The following is a 16,278-nucleotide window of genomic DNA, read 5'->3' on the forward strand; positions in this document are numbered from 1 at the left end:
GCCATTACTTCTATAGCTCATAAATTCACTTAATGGCAACTCTTAGACTAACTAGCCAAGTCAGGGGAGCAGGCATCTCAAGGGTTGTTTTTATGAATTTGCTCATAAATACTATACATACCAAGGGTTGCTGTTGGTTTTAGTTATCTTTTATGATAGTATGTCATTCAAAATTGTAATTTTGCAAAGAAAAGTGCAAAGAAATATTAGGAGAGACATGTATAATCCAAAGAAGTTATACATCTTTGATCTCAGTAAATTTACGAAAATATTTTACAGGAAATATACTCAGAATTTGTTACTGAATTTAGTTCTTATCTGTTTTCATATTGTATGAGCTGTAATTATAATTTTACAAAATATATTTTTTATTAGAGAAAACATGTATAATGGTAAAGTTTATGATTTTGTAAAAGAGGTCCCACAAGGGGTTATAAATAGTCATTTTAACTTCTCGTAGGAGTTACGGAAAATTTTAAAGAATTTTTTTACTTACACCTTGTGCATTAGCATATCTTCCTCTCCAATTATGTTTTTTTTTTTTTTTTTTCTTAAATTGGCCGACCTCAGACTTTCCCTGGCCTGGGGTGCAGCATACTGATTTTTTAGCCCAGGTCTTAAGGGCAAGAGCTACTTTATCCAAATAATTATTGGCGGTAAAGTGTGTTCTAATATTGCTTAATGTGAATCTGTATAATGTTAAATTTGGCATACCTCATCAGAGCAGTTATTACTTTCACAATAATGTTAAAGCGCCTTAGTGGTGTGGTCGGTATGGTCTTGGCCTGCCACCTCGATGGCCATGAGTTCGATTCTCGGGCATTCCATTGAGGGGTTAGAGATGTGTATTTATGGTCATAGAAGTTCACTCTTGACGTGGTTCGGAAGTCATGTAAAGCTGTTGGTCCCGTTGCTGATTAACCACTGGTTCCATGCAATGTAAAAACTCCATAAAAACAAACAAACAATAATGTTAAGATTTAATATGTTAAGTGCTGTGGTTTTCAAGTTTTCTGGCTATCATATCTACTTTTTGTGGCTGAGGTTGTTGGCTTTTGTTCCTCAGTTCCTGGTTTGATCAATAAGTTATCGATGTTAGCCGTTGGAGGTTTGTTTATCAATTTCAGTCCCTTTTGAGAACTCCTTGATTTTGAGTTAATTTTTCTTTTCCTATTCCTATTAGTGGTTTTAATGACTGGAGATGGTGTACAGAAATCAAGATATATGTAAGGTTTCAGTAAATTTGAATAATTTCAAAGCCAAAAAAATCTGAAAAAATAAAATTTTCTGAAACTTATTGACACAGCTGTTTCGAAGGAAAGGTAAAACATCCAACACTAATTTTGCTCAAAGGAAAAGTTTTCACATCAAATGGCTTACAGTGCTATCTCACTGTTTTGCAGGGATAGCAAAACCCCTCTAAAAACACTTATAACTGCCCATTTTAACAGTTCACTTCCTAATTTAATATGAAAAAAGCAAATTAGTGATAATTTTAGAGATAAGGCCCATAGAAAAATTTGCAAATTGGTGAAATTTCCCCCGGAAACAGAAAAAATATGTTCTGCAGAAATCCATGAGAAAATGAAGCACGAAAAAGTGGGTTGGCACTGTACTTCCTTTTTATTTTAATTCATTGGATGAGATATTGAAACAATCAACTGGATTGTACAGTGAATGGAAGATTTTTTTTAGAAAATTGAAGGTGTTCTTGCTTGTTTATTGTTTTATTATTCCCTTTTATTATTTTATTTTTTTCAATAATTTTAAATTGCTTATATGTTATGTGCTATTAAATATATAACAAGCTTTTTATATTAACTATCACTTTGATTAGTGTTTTTATTTGCTTTTTGTGTTGGTAATAAAAATTTGGTTATTCATTGTTAATTTTTCATCATTGTAGTATATTAATTATTTTGTCATATGTTGATCATCTTCAAGTTCAGCGTATGGTTCATGAGTGTATGAGTCAGTCTAACACATAATACTAATGTATTATTGCATTAGTAATAAAATTAATATTTCTTCCATGTTTGTTGTTCATTACAGTACTTTTTAATTTCTCTTTTGTTATTACTCTTTGTACTTAATGTTGTGTTTTATTAACAACGTTGATGATGTACCATGTGTAGCATAATGTTCTGTTTTATAATATAGCCTAGCCTAACTTTAGAGTACTTCGTAAATCAGGACTCAAACATTAAACAAATTAAACGTTAAACAGAATTTTTTTGGGAAAAAGTAGTCAAATATTACACAGAATCACATATTACATGTATGTATAGTAGTTTAGGATGAGGAAGTGCCAAGTAATGCTTGTTCAACTCTCGGTTTATTCAACTCTCAGTTGGTATTATATGTCCAGACCCTAGAAATCTCATTCACCCTCCCCCTCATGTGCCACCTCCATCTGCCTTATGTGCTTGTTTTCACTAGTATTTTTGGAGTGTCAATATTTGTTATTGATAAAAATGCATTGCATATTTATGTTTATGCTAACATAAGGTTTATTTTATTAGATCAATAAGACAGTGTTAGATATCAGTGGAAAAAGCTGAAGAATCAGGATAAGTTGTTTTGTTGTGTCAATAAATTTGCCCTTTATCAGAAAGCTGTTAATTGTATTTCATTGACATACTAGACTATATTTGGTTAAAAAGTATCTTATTTCGTAAAATTATTTAACCTTTACATAGACATACTGTACTGTTTTCATTAATATAGTCTGTATAAGCATTGTGGTTTTACAGTTTTGAAATAATTGGTGGTTAAAGGAAATTTAATATAAAAAAAAAACAAGTAAGAGACAGACCCCAGACATCTCTACTGTACCTTTATAAATATTTGCTTGGTAAATTTTTAACGCAGCATAGTTGCGTATATACTAATACCAATAGGCAAAGAAAACATATTTACCAACACAAATAGTTTTTGTTTCATAAATATTAAAAGATGACATTGAAGAACTGATTGGTGCCCCATAAGTTTGGACCATAAAATTGTTTGGTCTGAAAAGTCTTACCTACTGTTCAACTGTCTAGGTTTAAAATACACTTGGTGAGTATTGACTGTCTTTCAAATATAAAATACCATTTATAGGTTTCTGAAAGTTTTTTTGACTACCAAATTTTCAGAGTAAGAAAGGAGCTTAGGAATGTATGTGCATGAGTCACTGTATTTCGTTTTGATTTAAGCTATAAAGCCCCTTAGGGCAGATACCATTTTGTGTTGTATGGTACACTAGATATGGCAAAAAGTTTTTTCAGCATGCCTTTGACCACAGATAATCCAAGTTCTTTAATTACCCAGCTCCAGTTTTACATTGCATTTGAATCAGATCCTTTGTTTTAAGCCTCATGAATATCTAGACTGACTAGGTGAAGCACAATCAAGTGACCTTATTTTGAATGATTTATGCTAACTCTGTGTTCTGTTTACTTGCTCTGCTGGTTGTAGCTTAGCATCATTCTGTATTTCATCATTCATCAGGCTTTGTACTTTGTGATAAAGTTGTCCAGCAGAACAGGTTAAAGTGTTAAGGTACTACCCTTTCCCTCCTGTGTGTGCTTCTAGGCCCTTTTAGATTTTAACATTTGTGCTTGTGTTTCAATGGGAAAAAAATGAATAACAATTTCACTGTAGTGTTTTACATTGGAGTGGATGCCTCCCAACCCTATGGATTTAAACAACATTGCAGGTTACAAATGTGGTCAGATGTTAAAGGTTTATTCCTTGCAAAGGATACCTTTTTGAGGTGTAGTGAGCTATCCAAGGTAGTACAGTCAGCTGTTATTGTAAGAAACCAGCCCTTTCCCAATTCATTTCAATATGTGGCATTTGTAAAACAGGTTTTGGATTACATATTATTATATAGCAACTTTGTTTCCAACTAATTTCAATGTGGTATTTGTAAAACAATAACTGGAGTACAAAGCATTGAGATAAAATTTCTTGTCTTTAAATTGTTTAAATTTTTATGTTATATCCTAAATTAGAACATTGTCCACATGGGATTATTAAGATTATTGGGAGAGTGATTTTAGTACTTTTTCTGATGATTTCTACTCCTAAAAAACCTTTACTCAATTTCCACGATGACACAAAATTATTATTTCAGCAGTTGAATAGAAGCTTACAACTCTTCTCTAAATTTCAGGTCACCTTCAAGACCCCCTCTCCAGCTATTTCTCCAAATCCATCTGAGGCCTCAAGTGACAGTCACAGAAGCCAGCTTTCAACACCACCTCTTCATCCGCCATCTTTGCAGCGGGATCCAATGTCAAGTTCTCCCATGCCACATCACCTTAGTCAAATGTTCCCAATCACTCCCAGTCAGGATCAGGTCTCCCCTTATCCTCGACAGAACCAAGGGGATGAGGGACATTTCAATACACAGCAATATAAAACACAACCTCCCCCACCTCCATGGAATTTAGGGACTGGTCTGGCAGGAAACATACCCTCACAGCATGGTATGGGTATGCCTCAGCACCAGGCAAATCCAAATATATCATCTGGCCCTACATTTAATATGCAAAGAAATGGTATGGGTCAGTCTCCTCAAGATGTTTCAAGGCAGCTTCAGTCTACAACAGTCAGTCAGAGTGATAGACTGACTGGTGGTGTTTTTAACAGACCACCCTTAGAGGGCTTCCATCAATTAAGCGGACCTCTTCCAATGAGACCTGGAACTGACTTGAGCAATAGAATAAGAGAACCTGCTCCCAGAATGTTAGAAATGATGGGGATGACACGGGCACCACCATCATTTGGACCAGTAGAAGGCTTGGCAAATCCAAATAGAATGCGGCCTCCCCCTGGCACTGAAGGTCAAGGATTTGATTCATCACAGCATATGAATCAGGGATCTTATAGACTGCAGCAAGAAGCTGATTCAAATAGTTCCCAAAATAAAATGGGTCAGGCAACTCATCCGCTTTTATCACCTGGAGCAATGAACAGCCATGTATTTGGTATGGAAAACAGGCAGAATTTGAATACATCTGGTCCGAGAGTGACAAGCCCCAGAAATGTATTTGAAGGAGAAGTTGGTCCACCAAGAGGTCCTGGCATGTCACCTGCAGTGAACATGGGATGGGCTCCAAATCAGGAGGGGAAGTCATATCACATGACTCATCCTCCACCCACCCTTGCCAACCTTCTCCAACAACACGCACCTGTTGACATGAGGCTTAACATGTCAGTCGATCCAGCAACAGATGTCCTCAAATCCACTCTTGCAAGGCTTCCAAGTGGAGCACCTATGCACAATCCTCCCCCATTAAATCCTCGCAGTGCTTCTGGGGTTGGTCCACATCCTGCTCTTCACTTGGGGATGCTCTCCAGACCTTCCTCGCAACCTCCGCCATCAATCCCGCTCAATCAGCCTCCTAGAGGGCAACCCCCTCCATACTTGCCAGAGGTTAGTATTTACTTTTTAATATTTAAGGAATTTGGGCCAGAATAAAATCTAAGATGATGTAGTATTGAGGTCTATGAGTCTGTAGAGTGATTCAGTGTTGGCAGGAACAAATTATTGGAACGTTTACAGGTCCTGTAGAAAGAATTTTAAATGTCAAGTCAAAATGTATGACATACCTCTTCATTTAAACTTTTGAGTTACACAGAGCTTGAACCACGGTCTATATATATATTATAACTACAAATAATTGTACAGCCTTTCAAAGACTAAAATTGGCTATGGAAAAGATATTAAATGTATAAAGGCAGTAGGGCCTGGATATACTTATAAATTATTGTATAAAGGCAGTAGGACCTGGATATAGACTGTATAGAAGAAAATATTGAAAAAATTATAATAATGGACAAGAAAAAAAAGTTCCCATTATGATGATATTGAATATATTTTACATAGTATTAAAGTTTGGGTTATATGTCTGAATTAATTCCTATATTTTTCCTTAAATATATTCACTTGTATGCAGTTACCTTTTAAACTAATAGTTCTGGTTATTGTTATGATATCCAAAAGGAAGACATAGTCAGCGAAGCAATGGTTGGGTGATCCCTTAGATCTTCATGCTTAAAAAAAAATTAAGTACTTGTTTTAATTATAAATTAATGTAACAGAAGCACACAGTTGCATATCTGTTTAAAAAATTGTATTAAAGAAAAAACCAGGAAAGAGAAAAATACAACCTGCTTATCTTAGGTTGGGAATATATGGAAAACTTATTGGGTGCCAAGGACTAGAGAAAGATGGCAGTGTTTAGGTTGCACGTCCAGTTGACCAATATGTAGCTGGGTAGAGACAGAAAAGTAGTAGAATAATATGGACCAATATGTTGCTGTGTAGAGCTAGAAAGTAGTAGAATATTAGATATTTGCAAATATATCATGTCGGTAATTACTAACATGCAATCAGAGCAGACTTGGGTAAGCAGAAGTACAATTAGGATGTAGAAATCATCTTGATGATGATTAGTGTAGTAGTTCATTTCTGTATTACATTGAAATGTCATACCACAAAAGATGCATCAAATGTAAATTATTCTAATCAGTATGGGTCAAGATGGTTGACAAGAGCTAATTGTATATTACATTACTATGTGAAAAAAAATCCATCATAATACTCCTCCATCTTCTAAGCTTTATGCACCATCATGGCTTCATATAAAAATAAATGGGTTTTGTCAGTTTGGAGCTTAAACTTTTCATGGTTCACTTTCATGAATTAAATGTAAAAGATAAGTGATACCTAATGTTTGGCTTTGAAAAATAATGTCACTTTTCCCATTCATAAAATATTCTTTTATCTGCATTTGCTGATAAAGAAAACAAATTCAAAAATAGCCTGTAGAAAAAAATTAGTTGAACACAAGGTGAAACAACACACATTTGATGAATAGTTTATGAAATTGAACTTCATGGCTTCATCCAACATGGATATAGTGATGGTTCAACTTTCATTCATTCCAGTACATACCTGAAGTCCTTTTTAAAAGCCTAGGTGGTCATCTAAAGGGCCAAATATTGCAGTTTTATTAAAGTTATTCTTAAACAGTTTAGCAGAATGTTAGGGAAACTTCATTGATAAGCGCTGCTTTCATCAGTCATGATGCTTATCACAGAATGGCTTTTCTAACTAATGGTTGGAAAAGTTTAAAAACCTGAACATCTCATTACCATTAGCTTCTATATTTAGCACAATTTAAAAACTTTTTTTTCCAGGGAAGTGAGAGTGATGGTCCAGCAAGCAACACATACTCTCTTTTTAGTCCCATGAGTGGAAGCAACATGGGGTTGGGGGCAGGCCCAAGCCATACCGTCCCACATCCACTGTATCCCAGTAACTCACAGCCAAGTGGACAGCAGGTAAAGTAAATCTTAAAACTTAAGCTATTTCCTTTAGGTTATCTCCTTATTGCAATACTGCAGAATTTATATATTTGCAAATTTTTTATTCCACTAAACTTGACAAAAATATATTTGCAAAGCTAATAATCTATTGAAGATGATGTATTAAACTGGCATAGGCTCCAGAGAGACGATCATGTTGTGTTAAACTGGCATTGTATCAAGGAGAGCTGTCTATTGTGTTTGTAGCTTTCAGTAGGGGCGATTTTGTGCTTGTTCACCACTGAATTTTTGGAGGATGTGGACAGGCTTGGAAATTTTTAGTACCACTTGTATAATTAGGAGATCAGTTAGAGAAAGGCACGTCTTGAATTTACACACACAAGATTCCAATTTGCCTTCCAGGAAATACCAGAGATTTGTGTCTTAAGTTTAGGTGTTTGTTATTTAGTGCTTTGTCATCTATGTATCCAGTTCCCAAGTAATGTAAATGGTGATGACTTTCTCACCAGCAGCTGGTGATTCCCATATTGTTAGATGTTACCGCGAGAGTTGGCCAAAGGTTTGCATCTTCTGTGAAGGAACTTAGTGAGATGTATGCTACATTTTCCATCTTTTTAGTCACCTAAACCTAAGGATCATTGTGACCTAGTCCTGCCTTCAACCCTCCCAACTGATTTATACCTGCTGTGCTGGTAGACATGGTACAGTGATGGTATGGCTAGTATATATCCAAGAGACAAGAAGTTTTTGTATTTTCTATGTGATTGACACAGATGAAATTTTCTCCAGGACAGTTTTATAGATCCTCGTAATTGATGGGTGGCAGGTACTAAATAAAATCTCTTCGGTTACCATGGTCTTGGCTTTACTTCAGAAAACTTCAGACTTTTTATTTTCATCAACTGACTTTCAACAGATACTTAATGTTGGAGATGATGATGTTTATTGCTTGGTGCTTCTCTGCTTTTCTCTTCATTGAAGTGCATATACCTGAAAGGTAGGGAACACATGTAGATTTCAAAATACATATATCAAAAAGGTGCCACACATACAAGAAACTACAGTATGGTGGCTATCTAGAACTTTTAGAAGTCAAAAGGAGTCTCCAAAACTTCGAGAACGTCTTGGTGGATGTTCATAGTTATACATTGGTGGATAAAAAGGTTGGAATTCCAGCGTTACCTAGTTGTTGGACAGAGGAGAAATATCAATCTCAATACAGAGATTTGTTGTGGGACAAAGGGATGGAGTGGCCTATTTCTTTATCATGTGTAGACTGGGGGCTATCAGAATGGTCTGTGTATCTCAGGTGAGCTGTCCAGTCATCTTATAGGTAAAATTTAGAAAATATCAGAACATTATACTTCTCTTTTCTTATAACTTCAAACTTAGAAAATGGATGTCTTTGATCATAGTTGTGACAATCTGTAGGCTTATAACGGGATCTTTACTGGCAGAAAAAGGTAGCTTGGTGCAGGAGAAGTGCACCTGTATGTTTCAGTCATCAGCTTATTTGTGTTCCCTTGGAGAATAAGACTGCAAGAATCAGTTTTAAATGGAACACTGACCACAGAGAGCAGTAACCTGATATATGTTCAATGAGGTTCTTGACTTTCAGTTAGACCACAGGAGTGGGACTTTATTGGTGGTGTCAAGAAGTTGTACAAGGGAACTATGACCCTGCTTTAGGCTGCGTTTATACCAAGTGAGTCGAGTTGAGTCAAGTGAAGACAAGTCATATGACTCGAGTCATTTTGAATCTGCCATTCCCACTGACTGAGTCAGAAACTCAGAATCAAGCTCAACAGGGAGTAAGATGGAGGCAAACGCTCTTGCTGAAATATTATTGTTGCTGTGGCTGAGGTGGCAAAGGAGTTGGCATAGGTGTCAAACATTATGGATTCATGAGGTTAATGCTAAAAGGCCAGAGTTTGGAAGCTTTGGACATGTATTCCCAGATTTGATAAACTATCCAGAGAAGTTTTATGACTTCCTCAGAATGACAAGTGAAAATTTAAAATGTTAGTGGAGTTAACGGCACCCTATACATAAGAAAGCAAAACACCAATTACCAATGTGCACTTCCAGTTGAGGAAAGAATGGCCATTTTCCTAAGGATTCGTAGAGCTCACCTCTCGGCGGACTCGCTGTGACTGATGACAAAATGGGTCCGCCCGAGTCACTGACTTTAAATTGCCTTGACTCGCCTCGACTCGGCATGACTCAACTTGCTTGGTGTATCTCTCCCATTTGAATTAATGTGGCGATTCAAGAAGTCATGTATCGTCTTGACTCATCTTGACTTGACTTGACTCCTCGCCTCGACTCGCTTGGTGTGAAAGCAGCCTTAGGAACGTTGGCCAACAAAATCAATAAGCTACTGTCAGTTTTTCCTTTTATCCAACTGAAGTTACCATCTTTCTCTTTACTGCTTGATCCATTGGCCTTGAAGGCAGAAGCCTTTTCTGCAATTACAGGATAACTTTGATATTCATACTTTCCCACTCTTTGGCCCACTGAAGTCGGATCAAGAAGCTGTAGTCACCATCATTTTGATAGTGGCCTAGCGTGTTTTCCCCCGGCTGTCTGGTAATGGTCCATATATGTCTTAACTAGACAAAGTTATTCAAAAGCCGTTTCATAAACTTTCCTGCCAGGAGTACAACAGGTAGTTAGCAAAGGAAGAAAACCATGTAGGAGGGTATTGCTGTCAATGCATCTTGGTTCTAGCTTCTTTCCTTAAATCCTGTCCAACCTCTGTTAATATTACGTACTTCCTAGTGCAACTGAGGGGTTTTCTCCCAGGTTCACCAGTAGATTCTTGGACCTCATCGCCTTTAGTTTTTGGAACTCTTTATCTTGCTCTCCTACCACTCCAACTTTCTCTTTTCATTGTCTTAAACACTGAATGGCCAAAAGAGCCTCAGTGCTTGGCTTGATAGTCTAAATTTCATCAAGTCAAGGTAGACCTAAGAAAGAAAGACTTACACTTCTCACAATAAGAAGTGAAGTCAGCTCTCTTTTCAATGCCCTTCCATCACTGACTTTTAAATTGTCTCCTGGGCATTGCTGTTTCTGTCACAACTTGAAGAAGTTCCATAATGTTGGATAATTACATAAAGGCTTTGTGATTAAGGTCGCTCTAATAAAATAGCCCCAATTAAAACCAGACATTAGTGAGTTTTCTTTTTTTCAACATCAACAACAGGTACAAGCTTAAATTTGTCACAGTCACCTTTGCTGTCCTGTTTCATATGGTTCACATGGAATCATTATGGACACTATCTTTAGGTTATATCTAAGGAGACCGGAACAATCTTGCCATGAATGACAGTTTTTTTCCTTATAATTTTTTTTCTAATGCCAAGGTAACCGAGTTAAAAGCATTTTTATCCTAACTGTGTTGTACATAACACATTCACTGTCTGCAATCAGGAGTCAGCATGATCTGTCTTCCAGTCATACACTTCTTGAAAGGATACTCTTTTCTTCTATTTCTTGTATTGTTTTCTATGTTTCCATATGGGCAGTCCACAGTCACAATGATAGAATGGTGAATAGTAATAGTTATTTTTTATATTTTTTTTCCTTAACTAACTTAGCTGAAAAAACTTATTGAAATTGCCAGCATTTGAGACATCATAGAAAAAATCTCCATGCACAAAGGACTGAACTTTACTTTAACAGCCTTGACCATCTTTGTATTTTGGTAGTATTCAGACTACCGTATATTTTAACATCTAACAGCATGCTTTTGCCAGTTTACATTAGCTATCCTCCATTAAAGGAATATTAGCTGAAGGTACATTAATTTGTGATATAGGCAGTGTTGCAAGCCAAAACCTGACAGGTCAGTTCTCTAGTTCTGTGAACAATTTTGCTGTTTTTGCAGTAATACTGTATCTTTTGAGCCTCCAAAGAGAATTACTGGACATCAGAATTAAGTAATGAGTAAACATGCCATAGATGACCTGATAACACCTTAGTTGTACCTGCCTTTAATGTTCAATTGTAGCTAATTCATGGCACTGGTGATAAAAATTCTCCAGTTACCACTTTTGGTTCCCAGATAATATTGGTGATATACATTCTCTGAGGATGTTATAAACAAATTAAGTTTTCTTTGGATGTTAGACATCATATCTTCATGAGAAAGTTTAGACCATTTTTTTTTATTCCATCGAACCATTAATTTTGTCTTTAATTTTAGTTCAGAACTATTTTGTATAAGTGTGACATATTATTTATGTATTTATAGCATTTACTTACCATATAAATAATTTATATTATACCTGGCCTTTATTTTTAGGCTGTATCTTTTCTTTTTCAGTCGTTGTGGTCAGGCCCTGGTCCTTCTCCATTAGAACGTCTCTTAGAACAGAAGAAATACAGCAGTGTTCCGAAGTGAGGGAAGATAACATAAGGAAAACTGGATTGGATTCATGTTTTGAAAAAAACACAAGACATCAGTCACCATGTAGCCCACCATGTGTCTCATAGCACAGTTGAGGCACAGTCCTTGTGACTTGGGTTGGGAAGAATGGCACAATACAGTGCTCCCCAATAGAGCTTCCAGTGAGTGTGTGTGAAGTCTATTTGACATCCATGTATCAACCGCTGCTGGGCAGGGCATCAAGGGGGATGATTAGTGCCAGCTGTTGTAGAGCAGATGTCGTCGTGTCTTGGTGGTTGGGGCGCACATATCTGTAGAGCTCTGTTTATGTTATGTGATGAGAATTGGTTCTACATCAATCTCAACCTGGCAGTTAATTTGTGTCGACCCCCAATGCTGTCGACAAGAGAAGAAAAATGGTAAAATAATTTAATCAATTGAAGTGCCATGCAAGAAATCTTTGTACTGCAGGATAACCTCACATGTTCAGTGCATGAAAAATTGTAGCTGTCGTTTTGCTTGAGATATTTCCTCCCAAAACTCCTGTGGCTAAAGTAACTGTACCAGTGTGTGATATGTAAGGGGTAGTAAATCCGGTTACTTTTCAAGGAGTATCAGAATGAGCCAGTCTTACATAGGATATGTACCAGTCGAGTCTTAGCCACAGATTGTAGGTCTTTGTTCTTGGACTTTTTGTCATATTATAGTCTATAATAATTATGTGATATGTTAAACATGAAAATAGATTGGATCTTATGTGATCTGTTTTGACAGCACGAAATAACAGTATCGTGTATTAGTTTACAGAAACGCAAAAGTACTTAACCATGTAATTAATGGTTTTTGTTCAATAATAGTTAATTATGTAAAGACATAATACATTATATTTTGTTTTGTATTGTACATTCTAACTTGAGTGAAAATAAACCTTCCACAAAGATGGTAACATTTGGCTTTATGCTTTCAAACATGTATAGTAATTAGTTGTAAAGATAACAATGCATTCACTGCATGGAGAACAAAAGTAAACAAGGATGCATTGTGTGGTTTGTGGTTGTTGGAAAGTGGAAATTAAGTCATGAAGGATTACTGAAATTAAGTCATGAAGGATTACTGAAGGTTTGCAGTTAACCAATTATTGCTAGCAAAGAAATAGGTTTCAAGAATCAATTATCAATTTACAATAAAACTGATATAGGAGCAAGGTGGTGAGAATTTCACATTTTGAATATCTGCTGGTCCAATCACTGAAGCCTGGTAAAGGTATTCAACTCAAGGAAGATGACATTAGGTAAGCAGTGCCATTTTCTTCAGCAGTCTTGTTGAACAGACAGTCTCTCCCATTGTGACAGTTCCACTTCGTCTTGAATGTTGGAGGAACTTATTTAAGGATTCCCTAGTTTGAGTGACTTTTGCTAATTTTTTTCAAGATATTGTGTTCATTGTGTTTATATGAATGATGGTACGTACCTGTAAATGTGCAAATGAATGTAGATTTTACTGCCAGTGACAATCAACCCTGATTCTGTTTTAAGTTTTGCAAAAGTCAATATAGTAAATGGCATCAAGTACATCTTGCCATTGCCTGTCCATGGAAGATGTATGAATGAGAAGTAAGCAAGGAGGTTTGCCTCTCATCACTTCAGCCTTAGCTTTTATCCTGGGTCAGTATGTGCTACAGTCATGGTTGTTCCCACCATTTCTGCTTTGGTTGCTCTAGTAGCTCCTGCTCCTGTTTCCTCAGGGATGTCTGCCTTGACCTTGTCCTTGGTGGATGTAATACAAGATGGGGGGGACCTCTGGTTGGGGTTGGGGGAGGTTGGGGTAGTAGTGCCATGTTTTGTCCTTCTCCTCTTTCTCACCTTCCTAGTCTTGCTGAAGCATGGGATGCAGGCTGCCTTCGTCAGAAACCACGTAAGTTTTGTTGTAGCTTCACTCTTCTTTTGGGAGTGACATTGATCCCAGTTTGTGTGAGCGGCTGATGGTTTGGTACAAGAGTCTGCTTGCGAATGATGTCTGTTGCATGGGCTTGTTAACTGATGCACACTTATGGGTACTCCACATATTTCTCAAGAGTAAGAGGACTGATCTTGACTTTAACTATGCTAATGTTTCTGCAAGATTTCTAAGACTACAGGCTGAAATTGTTCCTGGAGCTATACTATCCCAAGAGTTTCACAAGGTAACTGGATTAATTTGTGAACACAACAGTCTTGGGGAACCGACGAGGCTACTCTTTGACAAAAAGTGTCCTCCCAGAATCCACTCTGTTCTTTTGGTAATCCTGGTTCGGCATGTTGGGGACATCCTGGAAAAAGATAGGTTGCTCAGCCCAAGATCAGAAAATTATTTTATTTCCTAGTGACACTGCCAGGCTTCTTCCCCTTCCTCTGGTTTTGCAGCGAAGCTCTACATCCCTGCGGATACCAAGACCTGCCCCATGCAGGTGGGACCCATTATAGAATGATGAACAACATTGGGTTAGAGGGGGGCCTTGTTTGGAAAGGCTCTGTTTCTCCTTTTCCAAAACAAGATCCTTGGAGTCAGTTGCTATGGCTTCATTCTAGGCTACAGAGTTATTTGCCGTGGCAATGCAGTAGCGGACTTTGCCTTCCTGGGGTCTCTTCTGAGGATAAGGCAAAGCTTTGAAGGCTGTTTGGGTAAAGGGGAAGAAGTTGACTATTACCTCCCTCCAGTCTGTAACTATGGATTAAAGTGATCTTAGTAGGGGGCAGTGGGGTTCTTAACATCTTTTCAAGACGGTTGTAACCAAGAGTAAGAATAAATTGAAGGCAGTGGTGGGAAAACAGGGACTGGTGATCATCACTTTTTATTCACTATTTAGTCTCCTTTAGGTCTGCTTAGATCCCTCGAAGAGCACTGAACCCAAGCCTTGTGGGACAGCTGCAACATCAGTTTCCGAGGACCAATTCCTCAATAAGGATCTGGAAGACTCCTGATCGTTTTTGTCGCCCATTCAGGTTTTGGCCTGGTATGGAGGCAATGGAAGGCAAAAGGGGAGGTCTGTCATGTCCTTTAGCAGCAACTAGAAGGGCAGAGCCTCATTAAACGGTTTTTCAAAACAGTTACAGGCTTTCCTTCTAGACTGATGTGCTATCTCCTCTTTCTCACAGACTGATCCTACTTCATGCATACTGTATGCTCCATGATTGTCCAAACCTCTTCCTCTGTACATGGAGATATTGATAATGCTCAGGAAGGATGTGCTGGAATTCACAGCTGACAACTGTCTGAGTGTCTTCAGCATTCTTCCTCCAAGAAGAATGAATACCAGAGTCCAGTCACCTACTTATTCCTGAACCATCCAACTGCAATACACCACCAAATGCAACCACAAATAAGAATATACAACTAAAACATGCAGGAAAATTAAAATAGACATGAAAAGGTTCCCTAGGATTTAACTTTGATTACTTTGGGAGAAATTTGCAGACCCATTGTATACATCTTGGAAAATTAAATTAAAATACATTATGGGTAAACTAGTAATGAAGCAAGAAAAATTCCAAAATAACAAATCAAAACATGAAGATAAAATGTTAACAGAAAAATGAGATACACAATTCACATTGCATCCACCTCCAAAGTAAAATGTCCATTTGCACATCAGAAAATGTGGCCATTGTTACATGCCAGAATGAAATTTTCAATTATAGCACTCAATGAAGTGTTCATAGGTGTAAAACCATCTTAGATTAGTTTAAGGACTCCTTAAAGAACTTTAGCACTGTTTATAACATGCAAACAATACACCTTCAATTAGTAATAACAAACCCATGAATATATTAACACACAAATGGGTAACTTAAACCGAGTAATATTAAAACTCCTTTGCAGCAATAATCCTTTCACAATATAATTAGTTAAACAAACAATGAAATCATAATGGAGTTGGTTCTCAACAAGCTTTAGCCTTTGAGTTTAAAAAAAATTATAATCATGAGTAATTTTAATGCCCACACACCACTACATGACCAAACCTGCCTTATTACGGATGATGCGAGACTGCACACAGCAATTAACATGAATAGATTTTATAGTCAAATTGACAGTAAAACATATACAGTACATACTTTCCTAAAATTTATGTTAATTTTTCAACTGTAAGTGTTCCTCCTGTATTGTTGACATATTTTATTTGAATGGATGTTATGAGTCTAAGGCAGTGAGTGAGCCCACTGCCATACTGATAAGATGTCTACAAGGCGGCAATAATGACACAGCTGACAAGAAATTATAAGATCTGTGCACAAGAGAAATTCCCCCATAATAGTAGAGTGCATAAAAGGGGCACAATTCCATTACCAATATATCCTGATGGTCGCTACCAGTGATGTAGATAAGTATCCCTTATTCTTCTACTGCACACTAATGCAAAGTCCCCTGATGGTCTGCCACGTTACCAAAACTGTCAAAAATACCTATGCATTCAACATGACGACAAATGTTTTACTTAGATGATAAAAGAAAATATACAGATACATTGCTAAAAATGATTCCTACTGCTTTAAAAATGTTCACATCAATTTACAAGAAATCTC

The 16,278-nt window shown here is 36.9% G+C and overlaps 1 protein-coding gene across 4 annotated transcripts in view; it reads left to right on the plus strand.

The window, feature by feature from the left end:
- Positions 1–12,662, plus strand: part of LOC135202459 (nonsense-mediated mRNA decay factor SMG7-like) — a 148,711-nt gene extending 136,049 nt beyond the window's left edge. For 3 of the 4 annotated variants that reach the window (XM_064231858.1, XM_064231859.1, XM_064231861.1), the window contains 3 exons: positions 4,160–5,425; positions 7,195–7,338; positions 11,633–12,662. In XM_064231858.1, coding sequence (XP_064087928.1) covers positions 4,160–5,425; positions 7,195–7,338; positions 11,633–11,731 — 1,509 coding nt within the window. In that variant the 3' untranslated portion in view covers positions 11,732–12,662. The remainder of the gene's footprint in view (positions 1–4,159; positions 5,426–7,194; positions 7,339–11,632) is intronic. The other variant, XM_064231860.1, reaches the window with a different exon arrangement.
- The last annotated feature ends 3,616 nt before the right edge of the window (positions 12,663–16,278 follow it).

This window comes from Macrobrachium nipponense, chromosome 30 (genome assembly GCF_015104395.2).
Source record: "Macrobrachium nipponense isolate FS-2020 chromosome 30, ASM1510439v2, whole genome shotgun sequence".
In the NCBI taxonomy this organism is placed as follows: Eukaryota; Metazoa; Arthropoda; class Malacostraca; order Decapoda; family Palaemonidae; genus Macrobrachium; species Macrobrachium nipponense.